We start from the raw sequence: 23722 nt of genomic DNA, 5'->3' as shown, positions 1-23722 counted from the left end.
TTTGTATTTTATCTGTCAATATTTTTTTTTATTTAACTGCCAAAGATACTGATAGGTTTTTCAAGTGCTGCACTTGCCAACAGGAATTATTTCCTAACTTATTCTTCATAAAAGTGAAACTTTTTAATGAATTTGATTTGGTCAGGTTGATTTGAGTCAATTTGAATAATTTGTTCTATTGACTTTTGTCATGTCATAAGTAGGCAAAATATGTAACTGGTAGTTCTTCATAAGAAGGGAACAACCTTAACACTGAGTCTGACTCATGGGACAAGACAGGAGAAGACAGTGATTTCCCCTTAAATCTCCACAAACCTTTATCGAGAATCCCACTTTCTCCAGCTTGGTGTTGATTTAAAGTTCTCTCATGAAGACAAAACAGTTTCTCCTTCCTTCTTCCAGATTAACCCCAGTGAAACTCCTCAGTATGTGGGTTTAGTCCAGCTGCTCCTATATTTCCAGTGGAACTGGGTTGGGCTTCTGGTCCCTGAAGATGACAATGGAGAACATTTTGTCTCATCTCTGATGCCAATGCTCAAGGAGAAGGAGATCTGCCTGGCCTTCACTGAAAAGTTGAAATCAGACATCTTTGCTACTACACAATCAAAGTTGTTTCATGTTTTCAAGACTTGGTCTAAAGCTGAAGTTATTATCCTGTTTGGAGATTCCAGTAGCAGTGCACACGTGCAGGTGGCTGCGTATGGTCATGAAGTCATGAGAAACACACCATTTCAGAAGGTTTGGATCCTGACTTCCCATTGGAAACTTAATGTGGTGGGATCTAAAAACATATTGCAACTTATAAAGCCGTTCCATGGGGCTTTGCATTTTAGGCATCACACTGGAGATGTTTCAGATTTCAACCATTTCCTCAAGTCTTTAGACCCTCTGGACCCACAAGGGGATCTTTTCCTCCCTCCATGGTGGGAAAGGCTCTTTGGCTGCATGATTCACAAACCAGGAGAGAGGCCTAAAAAGGGGAAAAAAACATGCACGGGAAAGGAGAATTTAGAGAACGTGCCGACTTACATCTTTGAGACCAGCATGACAAGTGAAAGTTACAATATCTACAATGCCATTTATTCTGTAGCGCACGCGTTGTACGCAAGGCTTGGATCAGTAACCCAACCAATCATGAAGAGGCTTGGAAAAAACATCTCAAATGTCCAGTCATGGCAGGTAATTTCTGAGATTTTTTAAAATAAAGTCTATAGATCCTTAGAGAGGGTGATTTCCACATGCATTTCTTGAATTACTGATCAAATATATTATTTTATTTATTCGATTTTTATGCCACCCTTCTCCTTAGACTCAGGGCGGCTTACAACATGTTAGCAATAGCACTTTTGAACAGAGCCAGCATATTGCCCCCACAATTTGGGTCCTCATTTTACCCACCTCAGAAGGATGGAAGGCTGAGTCAACCTTGAGCCGGTGATGAGATTTGAACCGCTGACCTGCAGATCTACAGTCAGCTTCAGTGGCCTGCTTTACAGCACTCTACCTGCTGCGCCACCCCGGCTCATATATCTGTATTGTGAGAAGTCAGGCTGCCTATAAAATAGCCAACAACTTTAAGACCTCTCTCTAACCAGCACAGGAACTAGTGGCTATGAAAACTGAGCAGAGGCAGCTAAGGGTTAAGTGTTGTGATTGGTATGTCATGGTCTGTGGAAATAAAGCAGCCTGAAGCACCTTGAAGCAACCTAAAGTGGGTGGAGAAATATACTGTTCTCCAGTGGTAGGACTTAAAAGTATAATAGTTGGTGGAAAAGTGGTGAAGTATAGAATAAGGTGACCAGATGTCCTGCTTTGAGTGGGACAGTCTCACTTTTTCATCAGTGAGAGAGAAAAAGAAATAGAATGGGAGGAAGAGAGAAAGAGAAAGAGAGAGGGAGGGAAGGAGGGAGAGAGAAAGACAAATAGAGGGAGGAAGGAAGAGAGAGAGGAAGAGAGAGCAAAAAAGAGAGGAAAGAAGGAAGAGAGAAAGAAAGAGGGACAGAGAGAGAAAGAGGAAGGAAGGAAGAGAGAAAGAGGGAGGGAGGGAGAGAGAGAAATAGAGAGAAAGGGAGGGAGGCACAGAGAGAGAGAGAGGCAGAGAGAGAAATTTTTTTGCTCTTTTTTTGCGAAACTTTTTTTAGCCCCCCCTCCCCCACTCAATGGTGTCCCTCTTTCCCAATCTTAAAATCTGGTCACTTTAATATAGAAGAAATGGGAAAGAATGGAGTAGTGAGCAGGAGGTACTCTCTCTTGAGAGACAAGGGACTTGTGTGGTTGTGTTGACTCTTTTGGGTTTTGGAGTCCACTCACTTGGACATGCAAAACAGAACCTGTGACAACGTGGTGGCAGTAGTGGGATATCTAAAAACGTCAGTATATCCCAAAAGTTGGGATATACAAAAAGAGAGAAATTGCATTTTAAAAGTGGAGATATCTAGAGGACTTCCGGGGTGGACCCAGGCTGAAGCGACGTGCAAATCAGTAGCTCCTGGTTTGTACTCGAGATTTCTCGCTTAAAAGACTACTTAGTGGTGTTAATTCTTCCTGGTGAGAAGATTTATAGTTAGGGGAAGCATCCGGTTACGGGGGGTCGCAACCCCTCCCTTAACGGGTGGTAAACCCCCGTAGTTGAGCGGGGGGAAAAGTCGGGGTTTGTCCTCAGCCCGAAGGCCTGGCTTACTGAGCTGTCATCAGGGAAGTTAAAAAAATAGAGCGGCGGCAGCAGCGGTTTGGAGAAAGAAAAAAAAAAACACTACTTACCCAGAAAGATCTAGAGGTGCAAAACAACGGCTTTGTGAGAACTCATATAGTCTCCTGTGATTAACGAGCAGCGATTGAGGAGAGCGGAGCTTTTCATTTTTTTTTTGAAGGAAAAAGTAAGTTGCTGATGGTGGGCAGAAGTAGTCGCAGCCGGTTAGAAAGTTAAAAGAGGAAGTTCTGTGTGAAGGAAGGAAGATAGTTTGACGGAGGATCTGGAGCTGTGTGGCTGGTGTGGTCGGTGACAAAGAGAGGAGAAAGAGCAGAGGCGAGAACGGTTATAGAAAGTAGTATATCGTGAACATCTGCAGCTGCTGCAGCGAGCGGAGAGCAGAGAGCGGAGACCGGGGAACGGTGCGAACCAAACGAGACGGGAGGCCTAGACCGGTCGGAACGCAACGGAGCCGAGGTGTGAAGGATCCTCAACAGCCAAATATCTACATGGAGGAGACAAGTAAGACCAGCGGCGGAAGATTTGAGACAACCGCCGCTTGTTCTCCGTCCTTTTTTTTTGTTATTCGCCTTTCCTCTCCCCCAGCGCATCCAGCTACTCTTAGTAGACGGAGGAGAAAAGAAGCCCAGCTGGGAGACAGAGGGAGAGGAAGTGAAGGAGGGTTAAAGGCCTGTGGCTTTGAGAATGGTCTGTGGGGGTTTCATAATTTAATGCGACCGAAGGAAGGAGAAGGAGAGAGAAGGAGAGAAGACACCTTTTTCTTTTGCATGCCTGCAGGGAGATCTGAGAAACCGTTGCTGATAAACCAGGATACCTCGATCATTGGTGAATAACATTGACTGAACTGCTGAGCCTTATTTAAAGTGAACGCTGCGAATTTTTTTTTTTGAGCTGACTGGAACGTGTTGCAATACTAAAAGCTAATCGCCTATTCTTCATTCTACTTTATTGTTTCCCTTTTTTCTTTTTCTTTTCTTTTCTTTCTTTTACTGTATTAATCTCTTTCCCCCCTCCTCCCCCTCTCTTTCCTCCCTCCCTTTTCTAATCAAGATTTTTTTTAAAAAGAAAAACCCTTCTTTTTCTATTTAAGAATCAAAAGTGATTAATTGATTAATTGACTAGTTGTTATATTAAGATCTTTAAATTAATTGACAATTGACAACTGATATTAATTTAAACTATCTAAGATTAATTATTAATTATTAATTATAGTGTTTATAATAATACCTATAAAGTGTTTTAAGGATTTTAAGATTTGCTTAGAAACAACTTAAGTTAGATTTACACTATTTAAGCTATTTATTACTATTTATTAACTGTTAACTATTAACTAAGTAATTAATTCATTTAACTACCTAATACTACTTGACAGTATATTAATTATTTACCTTAATTGTCTATTCAAACTCTACTTCTATCTATACCTTATTTATATGTTTATTGAATACTGTTATTTACTATTTATTTAATTGATTAATTGATAACAATTGATAATAAGTGACTAGTTAAGAAAGAGATAGACATATAGTCAATCAGAAATCAGTAATTAGAAATTTTATATTTGACTACTCTTATCCTAAATATTGGAGAATTTAGTTACATTAGAACGAATTTAATTACTCCAACTTACCAAGTGAGACTAATCTTGAAGTGTGATTCAAACAACAACTCCTCCTTTACTAACTAATTGCATACGTGGAAAGGATATTATCTCGGACAATTTGTTAATCACTCTTATCTGGAAAGGGGGTATGACAACCAATTTCTCTAAATACCAAAAAAAACCCCACACCAGGAACACCGACGACGCAAAGCACAAAATCAAATATAGAAATGGCAACTACAGTGATCCCCCGATCATTGCGAGTGTTCGGTTCCAGGACCCCTAGCAATGATCGGGTTTTCGCGAAGTAGTGCTGCGGAAGTAAAAACACCATCTGCGCATGCGCAGATGGTGTTTTTACTTCCGCAGCGCTAGCGAGGAGCCGAAGATTGGGGTTCCTGGGAAGGGGACTCAGCTGGGAAGCGGCGCGGCTATTTTAAAATGTCGCCGCCGGCATGGGGGGCTTGCCAGCACCCCCCGGACCCGCAACCCGGGTTTGGGGGGCTGATAGGAAGCCCCCCATGCCGACGGTGACATTTTAAAACAGCCGCGTGGCTTCCCAATGAGTCCCGAAGACAAACGCGGAAGTTCGCCTTTGACGTTTGTCTTCGGGACTCAGTTGGGAAACCGCGCGGCTGTTTTAAAACGTCGCCGCCGGCATGGGGGGCTTCCTAGCAGCCCCCCAAACCCGGGTGGCCGGGCGAGCAGCGAGCGAACGGCGGGTGGCCGGGCGAAGGGCGGGCGAGCGGGTGCTGGGGGGGGGCTTCTCGCCCTCCCGCCAGCAAGAGGGGGAGCGAACGGTGTGGGCGGGCGAGCGTCAGCGAGGAGTTTGCGTGGGCGGTGGGGAAACTCCTCGCTGATGCCCGCCGCTCATCCTCCCACCAGCAAGAGGGGGAAGACCCAGGGAAGCCGCCCAGCAGCTGATCTGCCCGGCACCATCTACGCATGCGTGGCCATAAAAAAAGGGCGCGCATGCGCAGATGGTGTTTTGACTTCCGGGTTGAAAAATCGCGATTTAGCCCGTTCGCAATGATCGGGATCGCGATACCCGGGGGATCACTGTACTGACAAAACTTCTCTGCAATCGATCCAGGCCTCATTAAACCTGATTCAAGAGTTCATGGTCCACAGCCAAGAGGCAGCTACAGTTACCCAAGAAACCATAAGACAAAACCACAAGGAAAAAAAACAAAACTTTGAAAAAGTGTCTGGAAAAATTGAAGGTTTGGAAAACCAAATGGAAGGTATACAGGAAATTATAATTAACCATGAACAGAGGATACAAAAAATTGAAACAGACACAAAAAGAATCGATGAGAGAAGAATCGAAGCGGAAGGAAGATTAATTGCGGCCAATAACGAGCTCGAAAACTCAATCGCAATCCTGGAAATGGAGAAAGCAGCTTACTTTCTCCGCTTTCAAAATATCCCCGAAAATGCAGACGAAGATCTATTCAATAAACTAGCGCAGCTGATCACTGATAACACACAAATTGAGCTAGACGAGGTCAAAGACCACATCGATGAAATTTACAGAATTCAAACAAATTATGCTAAGAACCACAGATTACCCAGAGAGGTCCACGTAAAATTTACTAAAAAATCTATTAGGGACGAAATATATAAATCAACAAGAAATGGGAAAATCATGTATCAAGAAAAGGACATAATAATTCTCAAACAGATCCCGAAAAGAATAAGGGAGAAAAGGAGAGAATTCCACTACTTTACAGCAAAGCTATTGAGAAGGGGAATCCCATTCCGATGGCTAATTCCAGACGGTCTCCTGGTAATGTGGAATGGGGAAAAAATCAAAATAGACTCGTTCGAGAAAGCAGATTATTTTATTCAAAAACATCTAGAACAGGACCCAGAGAACCACCAAACTATAGAAGAACTATCACAGGAGGAGAGACGGACGGAGGATAGAAGAGAGGAGGAACAAGACAAGGAAGAACAACAAAAGGAACAAAGAGTTACAACAAGAGCGGCGGCTAAATGTCAATAAAGGAAAGGAAAGCAACCGGGAAAAAAAGGGAAGAAAATGACACTAAAAACACTTGAGTTAATCTCTGTAAACATCAATGGATTGAATTCTCCGATAAAAAGAAAACAGACAATGACGAAATTAATAAAACAAAATTCAGATATATTATGCCTTCAAGAAGTACATATCAGAAATCAGGATCGTAAACTCCTAGAAAATAAAAAAATAGGTAAACTATTCACAGCTCTAACAGACTCAAAAAAGAGAGGGATTGTTTTGTACATTAGGGACATATACCAACCGGAAAAAATTTACTCAGATGAAGATGGAAGAATACTGATTGTAAAAATTAAAATAGGATATAGAGAAATAGTGATAGCGGCGATTTACGCTACAAACACAAAACAGAAACAATTCTACAAAAAATTAGCTGAACAGCTAGCACATATACAAAAAGGGGACATTTGTATCATTGGGGATTATAACGCAGTGAGTGACATTAAAAAAGATTTTAAATCTATGAAGAAAAAATTGAAAGATAGAAAAACACTACCATCAGAATTCCAGGAAATAGCAAGGGAATATAGATTGGTAGATATTTGGAGAGAAAGACACCCAACTGCCCGGGAATACACTTTTTATTCACCGCCCCAAAAGTCATGGTCCCGAATAGATATGATCTGGACAGACCAAAACTTTGGGAAATTAATCCACGAGATTGAAATAGGCCCAAACATATGGGCAGACCATCAACCAATATTGATGAAAATTAAAATACCGACCCCAGGACAACACCGTTGGTCCATAAACCAACTATTATTCCAAGATCAGGATTATATTAAACATATTAAACAAGAACTCAAGCTATTCTTAAGAGACAATTGGAACACTGACACCACTATTCAGAACATCTGGGATACAACAAAACCATTTATCAGAGGGATAACAATAGCTTACCTAGCAAAAAAAAAGAAACATAAAGATAGGAAACTAGAGGAATTTAAGAGTAAACTAAAACACTTAGAAATAGAAGCTCAAAAAGACCCCCAAAATGGAAAAATAAGAGAAGAAATAGATACAATAAAACATAACATTAATCTAATAATACAAGACGAAATTGCCATAAAATTAAGGAAGACCAATCAATACCAATTTGAAAACGCGAATAAAATAGGTAGATGGCTTGCTTATAAACTAAAAAAACAGGAAGAAGAGCGATACATACAAACTTTAGAAGATAAAAATGGGGAAATACAACATATACTGGAGGAAAAAAAGAACATAGCAGTGGAATACTATGCCCATTTGTATCAAAAGGAAGAAACAAACCAAGCCCAACTAAATATATACTTAGAGGAAGCGAAAGTACAAAAGATAGCAGAATCAGATGAAACTATACTAAATAAAGAAATAACCATATCAGAAGTTGAATACGCAATAGCTAAACAAAAGAATAGCAAAACTCCAGGCCCAGATGGGATACCGGCCGAATTTTATAAAGAACTAAAGGAGTCTTTACTTGAAATTCTAGTAATAATATTTAACGAAGTATTAGGAAAAGGTTTGCTACCGACATCTTGGACACAAGCCTTAATAGGTTTAATCCCGAAAGACCCGGGAAAAAAAAAACACATACAAAATTATCGGCCAATATCCCTTCTCAATGTCGATTATAAACTCTTTATGACAATAATAGCTGAAAGACTTAAACCAATCTTAAATAAAATAATAAAAGAGGATCAAAATGGCTTCCTCCCAGGTAGATACATAAGAAACAACACAAGAACAATACTCAACACTTTAGAATATTACGAGACACACTCAGAAAAACAATTAGCACTAATATTTTTGGACCCCCAAAAGGCTTTCGATAACCTAAGATGGGAATTTACTCTTGAACTAATTAAAAAAATGCAATTTGGCCCAAAAATGATAAAAATGATTCAAACTATATATAACACCCAATCAGCTCAAATTATACTTAATGGTGAATTAACGAGGTCTTTTCAAATCTCAAAAGGAATCCGACAAGGATATCCTTTATCTCCGCTTCTATATATTTTAGCAGTAGAAACACTATTAAATCAAATAAGAATCAATGCGAGAATCACAGGTCTCACGATAAAAAAACAGGAATTTAAAGTCCAGGCTTATGCAGATGACTTAGCATTTATTTTGGAGGACCCAATAGAAGCAGGGGAACACCTATTGAGAGAAGTACAACGATATGGAGAGGTAGCTGGTCTAAAAATCAATAAACAAAAAACCAAAATCATAACCAAAAACATGGACATCAAACAAGAACAGGAACTAGAAAAATTTTTAGGAATCCAAACCGTCAAAAAAGTAAAATATCTGGGCATAATACTAACTAAAAGGTGTGGCACAATTCAAAAGGATAACTATGATCTACTTACCAAAAAAACAGAACAACAGTTAAATAGGTGGAATAAAATTCACATCTCATTATCAGGGAGGATAGCTACAATTAAAATGTCTATCTTACCTAAATTTTTATATTTATTCCAGACTATCCCGATAAAATTGAACAAAAACTTTTTCACCAAAATAAATACAATTATCTCAAAATTCATCTGGGCGGGGAAAAAACCAAGGGTGAGATTTAAAGCTTTACAAGACAGAGTAACACAAGGCGGATTTGGATTACCAAACTGTCAAGTTTACTATGAAACATCGGTTCTTCTATGGGCAAAAGAATGGATAACCCTCCAAGACCAGAGAATTTTGGCGTTGGAGGGACACAACATTCTCCAAGGATGGCATAGTTTCCTATGGAATGAAAAAGAGAAAATACCAGTATATTTTAGAAACCACATGATCAGGGACTCCTTAATAAATGTATGGTTAAGAATCAAAAAAGAACACTGCTCCAAAATCCCAAGGTGGTATTCCAGCCTTGAAGCCCTTAGACACCCTAATTTATTTCAAACACAAAAAGTGCTGAATTATAATCATACATTAGATGAGAAAGGAGTTATAAAAACTAGACAACAACTACAAAACCAAAATATCAATATTGATTGGTGGTCTTATGCTCAAATTTTGACGAAATGGAATAAAGACAAAAAGAAAGAAGGAATCCAAGAAAAAGATAGTATAATTGATAAAATATTATTAGGATATGAAAAAAAAATTATAACCAAAATGTACAATTATATAATGGGGTATACTATGGAAACTGAAATAGTAAAAGATAATATGATTACTTGGGCCAAAAATATAGGTCATAACATCTCTATAGAACAATGGGAACAAATGTGGAAAAACCTGAAAATCACTAAATCAATACCGTACAAAGAAAATCTACAAAAAATGTTTTATAGATGGCACTTACCCCCAACTTGATTGGCTAAGATCTACCCCAGCCTAAAACCAAACTGTTGGAGATGCAACAGCATAACTGGATCCTTCTATCACCTATGGTGGACATGCCCATGCATAAAAAAACTATGGAAAAAAATTCAAATATGGATACAACAAATCACAGCAATTTCACTAAAACTTAGACCAGAAATATTCCTCCTGGGCATAATGGATTCGGAAAATAAAGAAGATCTATACCTAATACAACATGTAATTACAGCTACAAGAATCACAATAGCACAAAATTGGAAAAAAGACAATACACCAAGTGAAAGAGAAATTATTAAAAAAAATTATGATTGTGCAGAAATGGATAGGCTCACCCAAAAACTTAAAAATAAAGAAGATTCGAGATTCCATAAGAATTGGGAAAAATTTTACGACTGGGTAAAAATTAAAAAACAAATGGAGAAAGAAAAGAAAGACAAGGAAATAATACAAATAGTAGATCAAAAATACATTAACGGATAGTGGAGAAATCTTTATAGCGACATAACATAAAACTCTGAACGGTTTTATCGGATTATTATGAATACCTTGATCAATCCAAAATGACTTTATCTCAAGTGTAATTTAGAAATGTATTGATAAAAATAAAACAACAACAGAAAAACAAAAAACAACAAAACCGCGGCACCCATATGCCGCCCAATTAATAATTTAAAGCTTTCAGAACTGTCACAGTTCATTGGGGGGAGGGGGAGGGAAGGAAGCGTCAGAAGACTTAAACGATAATGAATTTTCCATAATTGGTTCTGATTTTGATATGTATACTGACTGGATAAAGTTTAATTGAACAGAATAATCATATTATATTTGCGAGTATAGGTTATCATAATGATGTAAATTAAGATATATCTACTCTTCCTCCCTTTGTACATACTTTTTTTTTGTAAACCAATAAAAATTATTTTCTTAAAAAAAAAAAAAAGTGGAGATATCTAACACAGAACAGGGACAAACCAAGATAGGCACTTCCTTTCATGTGCCCTCCCCGACCCCATCCACACGCAACCCAGTCATACCTGTTTTGTATGTTTTCTATGTTCCCTTGTCTGATTGTCAGAAAAAGTCAGTGCAATTGGAATAGGTTCCAATTCTATCACTGTTCTGATAGAAATAATTTAATCATTCCCCAAAGTCTTGGTCCAAAGTAAACGTTTAAAAATGTGCATAACCAATTATTCCAGAATAAAACCACACAATTAAATTTGTAGTATGCATTGCAATTTTCCAGTTTAGATATCAGTAAATCTGGACTTAGAAAAAAACATCCTACAAATGCCCAGTGTAAAGAGAAACTTTTGTACTGTTAGAGAAAGAGTAAAATATTTGTTTTTACTCTTGATTACTCAGGTCTCCATCAATGTAACTCTTGCTTTTTATTCATATACACATATCCCAATACGATGGCCACCACGGAATGATAGAAGCTATGATGGCTGCATAGCTAGAGGTATAACAAGCAGGAAGAGGGAGATTATGATCCCGCTATATAGAGTGCTGGTGAGATCACATTTGGAATACTGTGTTCAGTTCTGGAGACCTCACCTACAAAAAGATATTGACAAAATTGAACGAGTCCAAAGACGGGCTACAAGAATGGTGGAAGGTCTTAAGCATAAAACATATCAGGAAAGACTTCATGAACTCAATCTATATAGTCTGGGGGACAGAAGGAAAAGGGGGGACATTGTCGAAACATTTAAATATATCAAAGAGTTAAATAAGGTTCAGGAGGGAAGTGATTTTAATAGGAAAGTGAACACAAGAACAAGGGGACACAATCTGAAGTTAGTTGGGGGAAAGATCAAAAGCAACATGAGAAAATATGATTTTACTGAAAGAGTAGTAGACCCTTGGAACAAACTTCCAGCAGACGTGGTAGATAAATGCACAGTAACTGAATTTAAACATGCCTGGGATAAACATCTATCCATCCTAAGATAAAATACAGAAAATATTATAAGGGCAGACTAGATGGACCATGAGATCTTTTTCTGCCATCAGACTTCTATGTTTCTATGATGTCCTTCAGTACAGTATTCCAATTTCTGAAGGTTTTTTCTCCCCCAGATTCTTTACTATTTGAGGAAGGTCCAATTCAACAACAGTGCTGGAATTGAAGTCTCATTCTCAGAAAATGGATTGGGATCAGCTCAATACGATCTTCTTAACTGGATTCTCTGTCCCAATCAATCTTTTCCCCCCATAAACGTTGGACAAATAAATACCCGGGCCCTCTCAGGCCAGGATTTCACCATTAACAAAGATGCAATTATCTGGGCCACAAAGGTGAGGTGGAAGGAAACGTTACTTCATGGAAAGATTCATTCTCTTATGGGAATGTAGAACATCCTACCAACTGGCCAACAGATCTATTGAATTTGGAAACATGGCAGCTATTTGGTGAATAAAAAACTGATTTGCATGTAACACATTTGAATTCTGACTTGTGTCAATCTACAAAGGGTTGGGCTTATGAAGAACTTCTGCTTGAAACCCAAAATGCAATCAGAGACAGGAACATTGATTTCTAGGGACTGTTCTTGTTCAAATAAGGTAAAGAGCCAGCACTCTCCCAAGGTGTCTCCATGGTCATGTGGCCAACATGACTAATGCCAACAGTGCACATGGAATGCTGTTACCTACCTACCAAGGTGGTCTCTATTTTTCTACTTGCATTTTTACATGTTTTCCAACTGCTAGGTTGGCAGAAGCTGGAACAAGTAATGGGAGCTCACTCCATTACACAACGCTAGGGACTCAACCTGCCAAACTGCCAAATTTTCTGATTGACGAGTTTAACATCTGAGCCACTGGGCCACTGCATCCCTCTTTTCCTGTTCAAATAAAACCTTCTCTGTGGGGCCCCTGGCCCTCTGGAATTAGCTCCCACCAGAGATTCGTACTTCCCCCCACACTTCTCACCTTCTGCAATTCAAAGTGTTGGTTATTACCTATAAAGCCCTTCATGGCACCGGACCAGGATACCTGCGAGACCGCCTTCTGCCGCATAAATCCCAGTGACTGGTCAGGTCCCACAGAGTTGGCCTTCTCCGGGTCCCGTCGACTAAACAATGTCATCTGGCGGGACCCAGGGGAAGAGCCTTCTCTGTGGCGGCCCCGACCCTCTGGAATCAGCTCCCTCCAGAGATTAGAATTGCCCCTACCCTCCTTGCCTTTTGTAAACTCCTCAAAACCCACCTCTGTTTTCAAGCGTGGGGGAACTGAGACATCTCCCCCTGCCTATGTAGTTTTAGTGCATGATATGACTGTATGAATGTTTTTTATATTGGGGTTCCTTGTTTTTAGATTTTTTAAATGTATAATTGCTATTTTAGATTTTAAATTGTTAGATTTGTCAATACATGTTGTTCTTTATCACTGTTGTGAGCCGCCCCGAGTCTACAGAGAGGGGTGGCATACAAATCTAATAAATCAATAAATCAATAAATCAATAAATCAATAAATCAATAAATCAATAAATCAATAAATCAATAAATCAATAAATCAATAAATCAATAAATCAATAAATCAATAAATCAATAAATCAATAAATCAATAAATCAATAAATCAATAAATCAATAAATCAATAAATCAATAGAGTCTTAAGACTCACCTGTGTCACCAGGCCTGGGGTAATTAGATCCCAATTAGATCCCAATTTCAATGTCCAGCAACCAATTTATGGATTAGAAATGGCACATGCCAAAGTCCAGCATGAGCCGTTATTGGTTTATGGTAGACCCTGGCAAACCTTCTTTATTGAAGACATTCTGAAGAAGGAAATAGAATTATGGAGAGCAATAAATAAAGCCCGTCAGTTGCTTAGTCATCTTAAGCATTTCTGATTTCTCTTTAAGGAAGTGCCCTTTGCCAGATGTGGCTTGAAGAGGTGCCATGCAGGAGAGAGGAGAAATGTTCCAGAGGGTGAGCAGGTCTGCTGCTACCAATGTGACCCTTGTCCGGAAGGGACCGTTTCTAATCAGTCGGGTAAAGCAGACTTCAAATGTAGATCTTACAGGATCAAGCAATCCATTTAATAGATCAAAATATTTATTGTTGTCATTTTTGGTAAGATTTCAAAGCATTCATATTTTTCAGCAGAACCTTTCAGTTTACTTGTCTAAACATTCCTCCCCACTCCCCCTGATAAACTTTCTCATTTCTCATTAATTTAATGAAGTGCAGTTTGAGCACAGAATTCATTGGTACCACACTAACCTATTTGATGTAAAATCAAATTGGGAAAATAAATTTCCGGTCTTTTCCAGAAGTAAAGTTTGTGCTACAAACTATTTATGTGTGTTTCTTTTGTCAGCTGAGAAAAATTATAATTTCCTAAGAAATTATTAGACCTGTCTGAGAAAGAGAAGATCTGTCTGGTACTCATCATTAATTGGTTCCAGGAGGCATGAAGAGTACCAAAAACAATGAGTGCCCTCCACCAAAATTCCCATAAGGAATTATGTAGTGAGTCACAAGGCAGCCAACAAATTTTAGGTTGTGTGTTGAGTATCAAACAAACAAGGGCATAATTTTGCATCAAAATGTGTTGAGTATCAAATTAGATGAGTTTCAAACCAATTGAGTACTAAGGTACCACTGTAGTAGACTTCCTGGATGATGGATCTAAGAGTCTTTTGGGGGTTCCAGTATAAAACTAACTATTACTGGTTATGGTTTACAGTAGACAATCTCTCATACTGAAGGCCCCAGTAATTATGAAAATTTCTAGTGACTGGACAGGGTATTCCCCCCCCCCCCAGCAAACTGTTTTTTGAAGTGATAGTGATCTCTAGCTAAACTATACACTAGGTCATCATGAAGGATGCACCAGTGGGTCATTCCTCCATTACAGTTGTGGGTTGGACACAGTAGAAAGGGGATAGTCACATCACCACAGAGGGAGGGACTGATACTCATGGTAGATGTGCTTGAAAACCTTTAAAAAATGATTCTTGATTTCAGATGCAGCCCATTGTACGCCTTGCCCAGAAGACCAATACCCCAACAAGGACAAGGACAACTGCATTGCCAAGAAGATCCACTTCCTTGCCTATCAAGACACCCTGGGATACACTTTAGTATCTTTAGCTCTCTCTCTCTCTGTGATCACATTTGCAGTTCTGGTGGTTTTCCTTAAGCATCATGAAACAGCGATTGTCAAGGCCAACAACCGAGATCTCACCTACGTCCTCCTGGTCTCCCTACTGTTCTGCTTCCTCTGCTCCTTCCTCTTCATTGGTCGACCTGGCAAATTCACATGTCTCTTTCGACAATCTACATTTGCCATTCTCTTTTCCCTGGCAGTTTCCTCTGTGTTGGCAAAAACTGTTATGGTGGTTCTGGCCTTCATGGCCACCAAGCCAGGGAATAAGACAAGGAAACTCTTAGGAAAACCACTGACCAACTCCATTGTGTTAGGCTGTCCCTTGATCCAAGCAGTCCTTAGCACCATCTGGCTGGAAACTTCTCCCCCCTTTCCCAACTTGGACTTCCACTCGTTGGTAGAAGAGGCCATCTTGGAATGTAATGAAGGCTCAGCCTCAATGTTTTATGCTGCCCTTGCCTACATGGGTTTTCTGGCCCTCATCTGTTTCACAATGGCCTTTCTGGCCAGGAAGTTGCCTGACAGCTTTAATGAAGCCAAGTTCATTACTTTCAGTATGCTGATCTTTTGCAGTGTTTGGATCACCTTCCTACCCACCTATTTGAGCACCAAAGGGAAATCCATGGTGGCTGTGGAGATCTTCTCCATCTTGGCCTCTGGAGCTGGTCTCTTGGCTTGCATCTTTTCCCCCAAATGTTATATTATCCTACTTAGACCCAATCTTAATTGCCAAGCAAATATCATAAGAAATAAGAATTTCTAATTAACGCAGCGATAGACTACATTTGTATTTATTAGTGGGGAATGTTTACAATGTAATAAGATTTTAAGATGAGTTTTTAGATGTAGTTTCATATATAATAAGATGTATCTTTTAAAGCCTCCTTGGTCTTTGTACTGTTATTGTAAAAAAAAATCTTGATGCTCTCTCATGGCAGAAAAATTCAGTTGAATTTTTAAGAGGAGGTACCATACCACTAGTCAAAGAAGAATCCATGCTGGCCCAGCTCTACTACTGAATCTAATCCCAATACCTGAGACTTCCTGTCACTTCTCTGCCCTTCTTGTGGTTTATCAGATTCTCCACAGTTCAAGATCATCCCATTTAACAAACTGAAGCTTTACAAAGACCTTCCTGCCACAAATATTACCTGAGCAGGAGATGGTTGACTAGGAAGACCCCCAGCATTCTCCACTTAAGAACACCTCTACTTAAGAACTTTTCTAGATTAGAACCAGGTATTCAAGATTTTTTGCCGCTTCTCAAGAACCATTTTCTACTTAAGAACCCGAGCCTGGAAAAATTTCCCAGGAAATTTTAGAGCGGCATGAAGTCCCAGCCAGTTTCCTGACATTCGCCCTTTAATCCTGGCCATTTCAGGCTTTTCTGGGCTGCCGGAGGAACCTTTCAGTGGCACTTAAGGAGGCTTTGGCAGTCCAGAGCAAACAGAGCATAAAACTACTTCAATGTGGTGACTCCCTTGCACTGCCTCCCATATAACCAGTGCGAGGTTGCCTCCCGGAGTGTCTGGGCATGGAAAGGCAAAATGGGGTGCTTTGCACCAGCAGGATCAACTTGGCTTCAGCCAAACCAAGGAGTCACCACAGGCACCAGCTACAAAGCAAGCGAGTGAGAGTGGAGGGGAGCCCTTCAGCATGGGAAGGAAGAGGAAGCAAGTAGCAGCAGTTCCCCCCTCTTGCCCACCTGGGTTTCTCTCTCTGCCACAATGCATGAGAGGCAACTTCGTGCCGGGTGTATGAGAGGTGTGTGTTCCTCCTCACCACCTCAGAGACCCTCTTTATTTTTAAGCCTTAAAGTTTTGGATTTTTTTGATTCCCCTCACCTCACCTTCTTCCTTTGGCAGTGACTATCCTCCTCCTCTTCTTCTTCCTCCTCCTTCCACCCAAATTCCAAGCTTTTATTCCTTTCCCAGTGGGTTTGCATGCATTATTTGATTTTACATTGATTCCTATGGGAAAAATTGCTTCTACTTACAAACTTTTCTACTTAAGAACTTGGTCACGGAATGAATTAAGTTCTTATGCAGAGGTACCACTGTACTTCTAAAACTAAAATCGTATGGCATTTCTGGATCCTTGCATATAGCTGCATTCCTATCAAAGAGGAAACATGTAGTCAAAATAGGACGTTCTCTATCAAACCCTGCACCAGTTAACAGCAGTGTTCTGCAAGGCAGCATTTTAGGACCCACACTCTTTATACCTTACATAAATTACCTTTATGATCAGATTATAAGCAACTGTGTTCTCTTCGCTGATGATGTACAATTATTCAACATCACCAATAATGCTGTTACCCTACAAAAGGACCCTGACTATCTATCAAAATAGCCAAACAATTGGCATCTCCAAATCTCAATGAACAAATGCTCTTTCTTACACATCAACAAATAAACAAACAAATAAAAACAGAACACCAAATACAAGCTGGGTGAATATGACCTCATAGATGACCCCCAGTCTATCAAGGACCTTGGGGTACTGATCTCAAATTATCTAAGTGCCAGAGCACACTGTAACAGCATTATCTAGGCCCTCAACAGTCAGGGTTGAGGCCCGGCTACAGCACGGAAACTGCTTTTGTTACGCAGAAGGATGATCTCTGCCGGGCCCGGGACAGGGGTCTATCCTCTGTCCTGGTGCTTCTTGACCTCTCAGCGGCTTTCGATACCATCGACTATTATTATTATTATTAGACTCAGAGTGGCTAACAACAGTAAAAAAAAAACATCATATAAATCCAATACTAAAACAACTAAAAAACCCTTATTGTAAAAACCAAACATCCCTACAAACAAACATAGCATGCATAAATTGTAAAGGCCTAGGGGGAAAGGATATCTCAGTTCCCCCATACCTGACGGCAGAGGTGGCTTTTAAGGAGCTTACGAAAGGCAAGGAGGGTGGGGGCAATTCTAATCTCCGAGGGAAGTTGGTTCCAGAGGGCCGGGGCCGCCACAGAGAAGGCTTTTCCCCTGGGCCCCGCCAAACGACATTGTTTTGTTGATGGGACCCGGAGAAGGACAACTCTGTGGGACCTAACCGGTCACTGGGATTCATGCGGCAAAAGGCGGTCTCGTAGATACCCTGGTCCGGTGCCATGAAGGGCTTTATAGGTGATGACCAATACTTTGAATTGTGACCGGAAACTGATCGGCAACCAATGCAGACTGCGGAGGGTTGGTGTTACATGGGCGTTATTGGGAAAGCCCATGATAGCTCTCGCAGCTGCATTCTGCACGATCTGAAGTTTCCAAACACTCTTCAAAGGTAGCCCCATGTAGAGAGCATTACAGTAGTCGAGCCTCGAGGTGATGAGGGCATGAGTGACTGTGAGCAGTGACTCCTGGTCCAGATAGGGCCGCAACTGGCGCACCAGGCAAACCTGGGCAAACGCCTCCTTCACCACAGCTGAAAGATATTTCTCTAATGTCAGCTGTCAGTCGAGGAGGACGCCCAAGTTGCGAACCCTCTCCGAGGGGGTCAGTAATTCCCCCCCCCAGGGTAATGGACAGACAGATGGAATTGTACTTGGGAGGCAAAACCCACAGCCACTCCGTCTTATCCGGGTTGAGTTTGAGTCTGTTGACACCCATCCAGGCCCCAATAGCCTCCAGACACCGGCACATCACATCCACTGCTTCATTGACTGGACATGGGGTGGAGATGTAAAGCTGGGTATCATCAGCATACTGATGATACCTCACCCCATGCCCTTGGATGATCTCACCCAGCGGTTTCATGTAGATATTAAATAGCAGGGGGGAGAAGACCGACCCCTGAGGCACCCCACAAGGGAGAGACCTCGGGGTTGACCTCTGACATCCCACTAACACTGACTGTGACCGACCGGAGGGGTAGGAGGAGAACCACTGAAGAACAGTGCTTCCCACTCCCAACCCCTTCAGCCGGCACAGAAGTTTACCATGGTCGATGGTATCGAAAGCCACTGAGAGGTCAAGGAGCACCAAGACAGAGGATAAACCCCTGTCCCAGGCCCGCCAGAGATCATCCATCAACGCGACCAAAGCAGTTTCCATGCTGTAACCGGGCCTGAAACCCGACTGTTGGGGACCTAGATAATCGGCTTCTTCCAAGGACCGCTGGAGCTGGAGTACCACCACCTTCTCAACAACCTTCCCCATAAAGGGAAGATTGGAGACTGGATGATAGTTATTAAGTATGGCTGGGTCCAGGGAAGGCTTCTTGAGGAGGGGGCATACAAGTGCCTTCTTATAGGGTGTTGGAAAGGACCCACTCCCCAAGGAAGCATTGACAATCTTCTGGACCCAGCTCCGTGTCACCTCCCTGCTGGCTGAAACCAGCCAGGAGGGACACAGATCCAGTAAGCAGGTGGCGGAACTCACAGCTCTAATGGCCTTGTCCACTTCATCAGGTGTCACCAGATCAAACTCTTCCCAGACAGGTGGACAAGTACATGCCCCAGTCACCTTGACTGACTCATTGTCAGTCAACTCTGCTTTCTAATAGGAGTCGAGGTCCGCCCGGATCCGAGTGATTTTATCAGTGAAAAATGAGTTAAAGTTCTCAGCACTACTCTGCAAGGGCTCCCCAACTCCCCCCTGGTTAAGAAGGGAGCAGATCACGCTAAACAGAACGGCTGGGTGAGATTCCGCTGATGCAATCAAGGCGGCATGGTACGCGCATCTTGCCGCCTTGAGTGCCACTTTGTAAGTCTTAATATGAGCTCTTACAAGTGTTCGATTGGATTCAGACTTACTCTTCCTCCATCGCTTCTTTAGATGTCTCTTCTGGAGTTTCAACTCCTGGAGCTCCTCATTGAACCATGGTGATCTACGGGGTCTAGTTCCACGAAGAGGTCGCAACGGCGCAATCCAGTCGAGAACCTCTGCTACAGCCTTGTTCCAGGCCTCCGCAAGAGACTCTGCCGAACTGTGGATGAGTGTATCTGGAATAACCCCAAGCGCCCTCTGAAAGCCCTCTGGGTCCATCAGGCGTCTGGGGTGGAACTTCTTAATCGGTTCCGCCTCCCTGCGGGGAAGGATTGGAGCCAGGAAGTTAAGCCGCAGTAGAAAATGATCTGACCATGACAAAAGCAGCACTTCTAAGCCCCTTACTCTCAGATCATTACTCAATTGCTCAGAGAGGAATACCATGTCGGGTGCGTGCCCCCCCTCATGAGTCGGACCCTGCACTACTTGAGTCAGGTCCATGGCTGTCATGGTGGCCATGAACTCCTGTGCTAGCCCAGAGATTTCACCGAGCGACAGCAGATTAAGGTCCCCCAAGACCATAAGCCTGGGGAACCCCACTGCCAGCCCGGCTACCTCCTCCAGCAGCACAGGCAGGGCTGTTGACATGCAGCTGGGAGGCAGGTATATGAGCAACAAGCCCACCTGAACCCCTAAGTCCAACTTCACCAGGACAGACTCGCAACCCGCAATCTCTGGAGCAATGAGTCTACGCAGGCACAGGCTCTCCCTGGCTATAATAGCCACTCCTCCCCCCCTTCCCTGGGTTCAAGGCTGATGCCATATCCGAAACCTGGCTGGCCAAATTTCAGAGAGAGGAACTCCTCTCTCTGCACCCAGCCAGGTTTCAGTCACACAAGCCAGGTCGGCCTCCTCATCCAGGATCAAATCCCGGATGAGGAGAGCTTTATTTACCACTGACCTGGCATTGAGTAGCAACAGCTTGAGCCCAGGGCCAGACTTACACTCATCACCAGTGCCTTGAGTTAAGCTCATGGAGCCGGAATAAGGGATCACTACTAAGCAGCGATCCCTCCTTCCCCTGGAACAGCTAGCTCCATGGCTTCCGCCATACCTGCCTCTCCCCAGCAAAACCGGGATATTTTGACCCTCTGCCACCCCAGAGATAAGTGTTCCCCCACCCACCCCGTTCCATCTATCACCCCCGTTCCATTCATTTCCATTCACAATATTACATTCATTCCAATAATTACTAACATAATCCCATTCATTCATACCATAGATACATTAATCCCTAAAAATAGTTAAAAAGTTAAAAATATATAATACATATACCAGAAATATAAAAATAGCCTAGATGTAATTGATTTGCTGATAGTTCTTAAAAAGAAGAATTAAAATATGGCATTAAAATACAAGTTAATACTAATTAATTATCAATTACTCTAAAACTAGTACTAGATGTCAAATTATTAAATATTTTTTAAAATCCAAAATACGGGGGGAAAATCAGTTAAAAATCAATTAGTTAGCAGTTCTTAGATCATCAACAGCTAGGTGGTGCCAGACTCTGAATCAATTAAGTTCTGGAAAAGTCCAGCATAAATGTCCAAGTCTTTAAATAATGAGTCCCTGGGGAAAAAAAATATCTCTTTAGTGCCGTCCGCTGCCACCGCCTGGCACTCCCAGTTCGTAAATTGTTAGTGGGGGGACAGAAGTCAACCTCTAGGTTTCTCCCTTGTGGGGCTCCTCGGGGATCAGTCCTTTCAACCCTGTTATTTAATATCTACATGAAACCACTGGGTGAGATCATCCAAGGGCATGGGGTCAGGTGTCATTGGTATGTGAATGACATCCAGTTGTACATCTCCACCCCAAGTCCATTCAGCGAAGCACTTGAAGTGATGTGCCGGTACCTGGAGGCTGTTAGGATCTGGATGGGTGTCAACAGGATCAAACTCAACCCTGACAAGATGGAGTGGCTGTGGGTTTTGCCTCTGAAGGACAATCCCATCTCTCTGTCCATTACCCTGGGGGGGAATCCTTAACCTCCTCAGAGAGGGTTTGCAATTTGGCCATCTTCCTCGATCGACAGCTAACATTAGAACACCATCATTCGGCTGTGGCGAGGAGGGCACATGTTTGTACAGGTTCGCCTGGTGCACCAGTTGCATCCCTATTTGGACAGGGAGTCATTCCTCACAGTTGCTCATGCCCTTACCACCTCAAGGTTCGACTACTGCAATGCTCTCTACATGGGGCTACCTGTTCTGTCACCTTGGCCTCAACCCGGGGCTCTGGTGATGAATGTAATCCAGACCCTGATTCAACTGTGGGCCTTGCCTCCAAAAGACAATTCCATCTGTCCATCCATTACACATGGGGGGGAATTATTGACTGCCTCAGAGAGGGTCCGCAACTTGGGCGTCCTCCTCGATCCACATCTAACATTAGAGCACCATCTTTCAGCTGGGACAAGGGGGGTGTTTGCCCCGTTCTGCCTGGTGCACCAGTTGCAGCCCTATCTGGACCGGGACTCACGGCTCACAGTCACTCCTGCCCTTGTCACCTTGAGGTTCGACTACTGCAATGCTCTCTACATGGGGCTTCCTTTAAAAAATGTTTGGAAACTTCGGATCGTACAGAACGGGGCTGCGAGAGCTATCATGGGGCTTCCAAGATCTGCCCACGTTTTGCCAACACTCCGCAGCCTGCACTGATTGCCGATCAGTTTCCAGTCACAATTCAAAGTGCTGGTAATGACCTATAAAGCCCTACATGGCATCGGACCAGAATACCTCCGGGACCGCCTTCTGCCGTACGAATCCCAGTGGCCAATTAGGTCCCAAAGAGTTGGCCTTCTTCGGGTCCCGTCGACTAAACAATGCCGTTTGGCAGGACCCAGGGAAAGAGCCTTCTCTGTGGCAGCCCCAGCCCTCTGGAATCAACTCCCCCACTTCTCTTCCCGCTTTCCATAAGATGTTGAAGACCTATCTATGTCACCAGGCATGGGGGGAATAACTATCTTGTCCCCCCAGCACCACTTTTTTTCTTTCTGTAATATATGAGATTGGTATGATTGTGTAGTAATGATTGTTTTTTTTAATATTTATGGGTTTTAAATTGCTTTTAACTTATATTGGATTTGTACTTTGTATATTGTATTGCTGTTGTTGGGAGTCGCCCCGAGTCTTTGGAGAGGGGCGGCATACAAATCTAATAAAACTTAAACTTAAACTTTAAAGAGTGTTTGGAAACTCCAGATCATGCAGAATGCGGCCACTAGAGCTATCATGGGGCTCTTTAGATTCGCCCACATCTCGTCAACACTCCGCGGCCTGCATTGACTTCTTATTAGTTTCCGGTCACAATTTAAAGTGTTGGTAATGACTTATAAAGCCCTACATGGCATCGGATCTGAATACCTTCGGAACCGTCTTCTGCTGCACGAATCCCAATGGCCGATTAGGTCCCACAGAGTTTGCCTTCTCTAGGTCCCGTCGACTAAACAATGCCGTTTGGCAGGACCCAGGGAAAGAGCCTTCTCTGTGGCAGCCCCAGCCCTCTGGAATCAACTCCCCCACTTCTCTTCCCGCTTTCCATAAGATGTTGAAGACCTATCTATGTCACCAGGCATGGGGGGAATAACTATCTTGTCCCCCCAGCACCACTTTTTTTCTTTCTGTAATATATGAGATTGGTATGATTGTGTAGTAATGATTGTTTTTTTTAATATTTATGGGTTTTAAATTGCTTTTAACTTATATTGGATTTGTACTTTGTATATTGTATTGCTGTTGTTGGGAGTCGCCCCGAGTCTTTGGAGAGGGGCGGCATACAAATCTAATAAAACTTAAACTTAAACTTTAAAGAGTGTTTGGAAACTCCAGATCATGCAGAATGCGGCCACTAGAGCTATCATGGGGCTCTTTAGATTCGCCCACATCTCGTCAACACTCCGCGGCCTGCATTGACTTCTTATTAGTTTCCGGTCACAATTTAAAGTGTTGGTAATGACTTATAAAGCCCTACATGGCATCGGATCTGAATACCTTCGGAACCGTCTTCTGCTGCACGAATCCCAGTGGCCGATTAGGTCCCACAGAGTTTGCCTTCTCTAGGTCCCGTCGACTAAACAGTGTCGTCTGGTGGGCATCAGGGGAGGAGCCTTCTCTGTGGTGGCACCTGCCCTCTGGAATCAACTCC

The 23722-nt window shown here is 42.3% G+C and overlaps 1 protein-coding gene across 1 annotated transcript; it reads left to right on the top strand.

The window, feature by feature from the left end:
- The first annotated feature begins 525 nt into the window (after nucleotides 1-525).
- Nucleotides 526-15564, top strand: LOC139155678 (vomeronasal type-2 receptor 26-like). Its single transcript, XM_070730922.1, has 4 exons — nucleotides 526-1179; nucleotides 11761-11979; nucleotides 13552-13681; nucleotides 14660-15564. Exons 1-4 carry the CDS (start codon nucleotides 526-528, stop codon nucleotides 15562-15564), a joined length of 1908 nt encoding a protein of 635 aa, XP_070587023.1.
- The last annotated feature ends 8158 nt before the right edge of the window (nucleotides 15565-23722 follow it).

Source organism: Erythrolamprus reginae, unplaced genomic scaffold (assembly GCF_031021105.1).
Source record: "Erythrolamprus reginae isolate rEryReg1 unplaced genomic scaffold, rEryReg1.hap1 H_45, whole genome shotgun sequence".
NCBI lineage: Eukaryota > Metazoa > Chordata > Lepidosauria > Squamata > Dipsadidae > Erythrolamprus > Erythrolamprus reginae.
This window is presented reverse-complemented; position numbering and strand designations above follow the sequence as displayed.